Below are 8297 nucleotides of genomic sequence, written 5' to 3' on the forward strand. Positions count from 1 at the left end.
GTATATGTAATGACAGATCATGTGACACTTAGATTGCACACAGGTGGACATCATTTCACTAATTATGTGACTTCTGAAGGAAATTGGTTGCACCAGAGCTTTTTATGGGCTTCATAACAAAGGGGGTGAATACATACGCACATGCCAATTATCAGTTTTTTATTTCTGAAAAATAGTTTTATGTATATATTTTTCTAATTTTACTTCACCAACTTAGACTTTTGTGTTCTGATCCATCATGTATAATTCAGATTAAAAAATTATTTGAACTAAAGGCTGTAATGTAACAAAATAGGTAAAAAGCCAAGGGGGTGAATACTTTTGCAAGGCACTGTAAGTCTATTACACAGGTGGAACCTTTCTGGCTGCACTCATAGAAAGATAAAAGCTTGGAACACATCTCTCTTCACCTTTTCTGCTTACCTAAACTTTTTTGCTGGTATAGCTCTGCACCTTAGACACTGGGGAGACCATCAGAATGCTATACATTGATGTCTAGGCACAGCTGATGGCCTTGTCTTCTGCATATCTTGAATCTGATCATTTTGAGTCCAACTAGAGGTGTTTTGATTTATATATTTGATTCCTTAAAGCAATGGCCTACGGTGCATTTGTAAAGCATTCACAGTGCTTCACTTTTTCTACATTTTGGTATGTTACAGCCTTATTCCAAAATGGATTAAATTCATTATTTTCCTTGAAATTCTACAAACAATACCCCATAATGACAACGTGAAAAAGAAGTTTGTTTGAAATCTTTGCCAATTTATTAAAAATAAAAAATGAAAAAAAAATCACATGTACATAAGTATTTACAGCCTTTGCCATGACACTCAAAATTGAGCTCAGGTGCGTCTGTAGCGGCACTTTACTGCTGTTCTTTTCGGCCACTAGCGGGGTGCAGAACTCCCGTGTTGCGCTTCGGAAGCGCTTTTCAGGCACTTCAGAATCGCTGCCCATTCATTGCAATGGGCAGGGGCATTTTGGGAGTGCTGAATACAGCGCTCCCAACCCGCCCCCCGAACGTCCCGCAAGCGCACCACCTGGGTGTGAAAGCACCCATTACAGAGAATGGGAGGCAGTTTTCAGGCACTATTTCTAGCACTAAAACGCCTGAAAACTGCCTCAGTGTGAAAGGGGTCTAAATATTCACAGCCTTTGCCATGACACTCAAAATTGAGCTCAGGTGCATCTTGTTTCCACTGATCATTCTTGAGATGTTTCTACAACTTGATTGGAGTCCACCTGTGGTAAATTCAGTTGATTGGACATGATTTGGAAAGGCACACACCTGTCTATATAAGGTCCCACAGTTAACCGTGCATGTCAGAGCACAAACCAAGCCAAGAAGCCCAAGGAATTGTCTGTAGACCTCTGAGACAGGATTGTATCAAGGCACAGATCTGGGGAAGGGTACAGAAAAATTTCTGCAGCATTTAAGGTCCGAATGAGCACAGTGGCCTCCATCATCTGTAAATGGAAGAAGTTTGTAACCACCATGACTCTTCCTAGAGCGGGCCGCCCGGCCTAACTGATTGATCGGGTGAGAAGGGCCTTAGTCAGGGAGGTGATCAAGAACCCAATGGGAAAGGCACATACCTGTCTGTCTATATAAGGTCCCACAGTTGACTGTGGATGTCACAGTTAACCATGCATGTGACCATGACTCTTCCTAGAGTGGGCCGCCCGGCCAAACCGAGTGATCAGGTGAGAGGGGCCTTAGTTAGGGAGGTGACCAAGAACCCGATGGTCACTCTGATAGAGCTCTAGCATTTCTCTGTAGAGAGACGAACCTTCCAGAAGAACAACCATCTCTCTAGCACTCCACCAATCAGGCCTATATGGTAGAGTGGCCAAACAGGAGCCACTCCTCCGTAAAAGGCACATGACAGCCCACCCGGAGTTTGCCAAAAGGCACCTGAAGGACTCTCAGACCATGAGAAACAAAATTCTCTGATCTGATGAAACAAAGATTGAACACTTTGGCCTAAATGGCAAGCGTCGTGTCTGAAGGAAACCAGGCACCACTCATCATTTGGCCAATACTATCCCTGCAGTGAAGCATGGTGGTGGCAGCATCATGTTGTGGGGATGTTTTTTCAGCAGCAGGAACTGGGAGACTAGTCAGGATAGAGGGAAAGATGAATGCAGCAATGTAAAGAGACGTCCTTGATGAAAACCTGCTCCAGAGCGCTGTGGACCTCAAACTGGGGCGAAGGTTCATCTTCCAATAGGACAATGACCCTAAGCACACAGCCAAGATAACAAAGAAGTGAATGTCCTTGAGTGGCCCAGCCAGAGCCCAAACTTGAACCCAATTGAATATCTCTGTGTAAAAAGTGAAGCGCTGTGAATACTTTCCGGATGCACTGTATGTTTTTTTTTTTTTTTTTTTGGACTGTGACCTTCATCTGCAACATCGCTGTTCTCTGTCTCTCTCTGATGCCAATCAAATCCTATGAGGAGCCAAGCCACGTTGTGGGTGTCAGAGGATGCACATAGCCCAGCTTGGGAGGGGAGTGTTTTAAGTCCGCCGTCTGGTATAGAGTTTTGCATTGCATTTTTTTTTTTTTATCTAGTTTTATGGAATATCACTATTTTATGTCTTCTCATCTATCTTGTCAAGCTGCATATATAAAAAGTGAAGATCTGTCATTGTGAAATTGACAGTAACAACACTGGATTACTTATGTTTCCTTCTTCCTAAAAGGCATATACTTAAAGTGACATTAAACTCTAGTTTTAAAAAAAAAATTAATCTATTTAAGCCTGTATTCTTATCTCAAAAATTATCTTCTGTTGCTTTCGGCCTCCTCCAAATTAATTTTTTTTTTTGCCGACTTCCTGTTAGCGGGTGCCTACATTTGCTTTCCATGAGTTCATTGTATGTAGGATCAGGACCACCCTCTCTTGCTCAATCATGAGATAGAATAGGGCAGGGATATGCAATTAGCGGACCTCCAGCTGTTGCAAAACTACAAGTCCCATCATGCTCTGCCACTGGGTGTCATGCTTGTGGCTTACAGAGTCTTGCTATGCCTCATGGGACTTGTAGTTCTGCTACAGCTGGAGGTCCACTAGAGCAGTGGATATGACCATAACTAATGTGCACTGCTTGTTTCAAACGAATGTGAGGGGGAAATGGAGATATTTGTGAGCTTGGAGGACCAAAATACACAGAGACAATTTCATGAAAATAGATTACATGATCATTAAAGTTGTTCCAAAAGCCTTAAGGTTTTTCACCTTAATGCATTCTATGCATTAAGGTGAAAAACCTTCTGTGCTGCAGCTGGCCCCCGCTTTTTCTTACCTGAGTCCAATTCAATCCAGCATAAGTGCAACTGCTTCCACTGCTGTCTCGCTGCTCATTGGGCAGATTAAATGGCTCCCGCTGCTGTCAATCAAATGCTGTGACATGGGGGCGGGGCCAAGTCATGCTATCTGTGTAAATGGACGCAGCACCGGGGCTCGGCAGTGAGCACGCACAGGTGCCCCCATGGAAAGCAACTTTCTGTGGGGGCACCAGCTGAAAAGTTGTTGTTTGTTTTTTTTTTTATTTTAAGAAAAAGCAAAAATGAAGGTTTAATATCGCTTTAAGTAGAGGATGTGTATGGATTAGTTTTAGCAAATAGTGATATCGTTTAGTGTCACTCTAAAGCCCATCTGACTCTTGTTTAGCACAGTTTGTTATAAAGGCCAGGTCCTTTTTCATGTAGGTATTGCTGTAGGAAAAGCATCAAATGCATTTGTTTTATTTACTACAAAGGCAGCAGTCATTCGCTCTGTAATGTGGTAATTTAATTATGATTTTGTGTCTGCTTAGGAGCAGCCTGGATCTCCTGATTGGATTAGTCTGGATTTGAAGATAACTCCATTGCTTCTGAATTTTTGTCAGTGTAAGCTTCTGGAGGGAGAATATTACCAAGTTTTAGAGCATTGCTCGTCCATTTTAAACAAGTATTCAGGTGTGTATGGAATCTTTCTACCTTTCTAGGGACTTTATTTTTGTCTCCTTTTGCTCACCTATTTTGTAGTGCTTTGTTCATCTACTGTTGCTATAAAAATAGGATTTTTGTAGTCCCTGTAAAATCCTTCTCTTGGGGTCCATTGCAGACAGCGGAAGTCTTTAACCCTCAGGTTATACTGCCACCAATGGGATAATTAGACTCTTGCAAACAAAGTCAGGCCAGCACAGAATATCTCTGTCCCCCTAAGAAATCGTGCCTCGGTTTTGTAATAAAGCAGTACAGTCTGAAAAGAAAAAAAAAAAAAAAAAAAAAAAATCCCATTTCTTTACTATGGTGTAGACCAAAAAAAAAAAAATTTTGCAAAAATAAAAAGTGAGAAGCAAACAGTGATTTTGTAAAAATATATAAATGTGTTACACTATATGGTACTACTAAATACACCAAGCAGTCATAATATTATGACCGAATATTGAGTCGGTTCATCTCTTGCTGCCAATGCAACCCTAACCCATTGGGGCATGGACTCACCTAGACCTCTGCAGGTATGTTGTGGTATCTGGCACCAAGCCATCAGTAGCAGATCCAAGTCTTGTAAGTTGAAAGGTAGGGCCTCCATGGATTGGACTTGTATTTCTAGTACATCCCACAGATGCTCGATTGGATTGAGATCTGAAGACCAAATCAACACCTCAAAGACATCATCTTCCATTGCTCTTTGGTCCAGTTCTGACGCTCACAAGCCCATTGTAGGTGCTTTTGGCTGTAGTCACAAGTCAGCATAGGCATTCTGATCGATCTGTGGCTATGCAGCCCATACTCAACAAACTTTGTTTTCTGATACCTTTGGTATTGGAACCAGCACCAGATCTTTTAGCAATCTGAGCAACAGTATCTCTTCTATTGGATTGGACTGCACAGGCCTTCGCTTGGCTGCCTGTGACCCTAGCACCAGTTTGCCTGTTTTTCTTCCTTGGACCACTTTTGGTAGGTCCACTGCAGAGCGAAAACATTCTATAAGAGCTGCAGTTTTGGAGTTGCTCTGACCGTGTTGCCTAGCCATTAAAATTTGGCCCTTGTCAAAGTCACTTAACCACTTCTGGACCGCCCACCACACATACTGTGCAAGGGCAGGCCGGCTTCACGAATCAACAAATCTCTACGTCAGTCTGTACATTAGATACAGCGGGCACCGCCGGCTACTCACGATCACGGGAAAGAGGCAGAACAGGGATCTGCCTATGTAAACAAGGCAGGTCCCCGTTCTGACGGGGAGAGAGAGAGAGAGAGATCAGCTGTTCCTAGTGATCAGGAACAGAGATCTCTCTCTCTACTCCTAGTCAGTCTGTCCCCCTAACAGTTAGAAAGCACCTCCCTAGGAAACACTTAACCCTTTGACCACCACTAGTGTTAACCCCTTCCCTGCCAGTGCCATTTATACAGTGATCAGTGTATTGGTGTCACTGTTCACCGAAAAGTGTCACTTTGAGTCAGATTTGTCCGCTGCAGTGTCGCAGTCTCACTAAAAGTTGCTGCTCCCCGCCATTACTAGTAAAAACAATAAAAAAAAATATTAAGATCTTTCCCCTATTTTGTAGACGCTATAACTTTTGTGCAAATTAATGAATATACACTTATTGCGATTTTTTTTTTTTTTTTAAAAACCAAAAATAAAAAATAAAATCGCAATAAGTATATTCATTGGTTTGCACAAAAGTTATAGCATCTACAAAACAGGGGAAAGATCTTTTTTTTTTTTTTTTAGCCAAAAATATGTAGCAGAATACATATTGGCCTAAACTGATGAAAATAGATAGATAGATAGATATGTATTGTAGCAGAAAGTATTTCAAAATTGTCAGTCTTTTTTTGTTTATAGCGCAAAAAATAAAAACCGCAGGAGGTGATCAAATAGCTCTCTTTGTGGGACAAACGGGACATCAATTTTATTTTGGTACAACGTCGCACGGCCGCGCAATTGTCAGTTAAAGCGACGCAGTGCCGCATCGCAAAAAATGGCCTGGTCATTAAGTGGGTAATCCTTCTGGGGCTGAAGTGGTTTAATCAGAGTGGAATTCATTTAAACATATATAATGGCTGCGCTTAGGACAATAATTAGGTGTGCAGCCCCCCTGAAAAGAGCTTCCCTAGGGATTCTCCAACTAGTTGCAAATATAATCTATAATGGGGTGTGGCGCTACCTATATGGGATGGACAACTGTATGAGAGGGCTAACTAATGTCTAAATTAGTGAGCGTGACCCTCCTGTGCCCAGTTATGCGATAGTTACAGACTAAATATTACCCAGTGAAAGTTATAAATACCATCATACAAGTGTTCCAAAGCGTAAGCTTCTCTGTGTGATAAAGTAAATCGTGATGGATACCATGCAGGTTAGCATATGGTTCCTTCCAAAACTGGATAAGAGTGGAACTAAAAAAAACTATATTAGTCGCCTATAAATAATAGTGATGTGCCATCAAAAAATTCCTAAATTAAACATCAAATATACATAGTAGGGTTACACTGTACGAAACCATAAACTGCAACCCCTTCAGATCAATTAAAAATAAACATGTAGTCATAACATCAAACAGGATCGTGTAGTGTTCATACCCCAGTCCATAAATTATATAGGATTTCTACAAAAATCGTGTTCAAGTTCTTCTTCTTGTGTACAGCCGTAGCGGACCCGAGGAGGAGCCTATATTCCTTTTTTATGATGGAGCTACCATGAATACGGTTTAACTATCCATACGGAAGCTGGAGATTAACCTGGATGTCCTAACACCTACGGTGGTGAGGAGATCGTTGAGGATATACCCATACGCACATTGCCCCTTTGGGGTGATTGGATTTGGTGAGTGGGGACCCTTGAGGGGGAGCACAAAAGTCACCAAGAACATTGAGAGCACTCCAGTCATGTTTTTTTTTGAAGAACTTGAACACGATTTTTGTAGAAATCCTATATAATTTATGGACTGGGATATGAACACTACACGATCCTGTTTGGTGTTATGATTACGTGTGTTTTTTTTTTTTTTTTTAATTGATCTGAAGGGGTTGCAGTTTATGGTTTTGTACAGTGTAACCCTACTATGTATATTTATGATGTTTAATTTAGGAATTTTTTTGATGGCACATCACTATTATTTATAGGCGACTAATACAGTTTTTTTAGTTCCACTCTTGGAAGGAACCATATGCTAACCTGCATGGTATCCATCACGATTTACTTTATCACACAGAGAAGCTTATGCTTTGGAACACTTGTATGATTGTATTTATAACTTTCACTGGGTAATATTTAGTCTGTAACTATCACATAACTGGGCACATGAGGGTCACGCTCACTAATTTAGACATTAGTTAGCCCTCTCATACAGTTGTCCATCCCATATAAACCTATATAGGTAGCGCCACACCCCATTATAGATTAATTTAAACATGGCAGGTAAATCACTAGTAACGCATCTTCACTGCTTTTGGGTGCTTCACCCACTGTAGTTATCGGGCCCAGCTTATAAATCTACCCTTTTGTTCAGATGTCCCTCAGTCAGACTTTAGATATGGCTTTCTCCCAGGGGGGCTATTTGTTCAGACTTGTTTGGGTTCCTCCCACCCTATCACCTACAGTTCCTCCTTTGGCAGGAACTTACTGTTTTGAGAACAGTACTTCTCTTGGATTCGCACTCCTTATAAGGATGCTTTCTATTCTTTGGTTCTGTTGATCTTTGTGATACCACCCTGTGGTACCATTCTTCCAAGGGATCTCCTGACCTACATGATAGTCAAGGATCCATTCCTGCTAGTCCATACTAGTGCTCTTTACAGGTGTCCCTATTGTAGAAAACTTATTGAACCTGAAATGCCAGGAAGTCCACATCTTGCATCCCCCACCTGGGTTCAGGAATACCCCGCCCCCCCCCTATTTGTACTGTGATCTGGACTTTGACTTGACCATTCCAGGACCCTGCATTATTTTTAAGCCATTATTGTTTCAGGTACTTGTATAGCGCCATCAATTTACATATACATTGTACATTCACATCAGTCCCTACTCTCAAGGAGCTTACAATCTAAGGTCCCTAACTTACATTCATAAATAGTAGGGACAATTTAGACAGGATCCAATTAACCTACCAGCATGTCTTTGGAGTGTGGGAGGAAACCCACACAGGCACAGGGAGGACATGCAAACTCCAGGCAGGTAGTGTCGTGGTAGGGATTCAAACCAGGGACCCTTCTTACTGCTAGGCAAAAGTGCTATCCACTACACCGCTTTATTATTTTAGTCAGTCTTGCTGGAAGACTAATCTTCTGCCAAGG

At 41.6% G+C, this 8297-nt stretch overlaps 1 protein-coding gene across 1 annotated transcript in view; it reads left to right on the plus strand.

The window, feature by feature from the left end:
- The window catches only part of AIP (AHR interacting HSP90 co-chaperone), a 34710-nt gene that overhangs the window by 23579 nt on the left and 2834 nt on the right, over positions 1-8297 (plus strand). The window contains exon 5 of the mRNA XM_073597291.1: positions 3827-3968. Coding sequence (XP_073453392.1) covers positions 3827-3968 — 142 coding nt within the window. The remainder of the gene's footprint in view (positions 1-3826; positions 3969-8297) is intronic.

This window comes from Aquarana catesbeiana, linkage group LG08 (assembly GCF_042186555.1).
Source record: "Aquarana catesbeiana isolate 2022-GZ linkage group LG08, ASM4218655v1, whole genome shotgun sequence".
NCBI classification, from domain to species: Eukaryota; Metazoa; Chordata; class Amphibia; order Anura; family Ranidae; genus Aquarana; species Aquarana catesbeiana.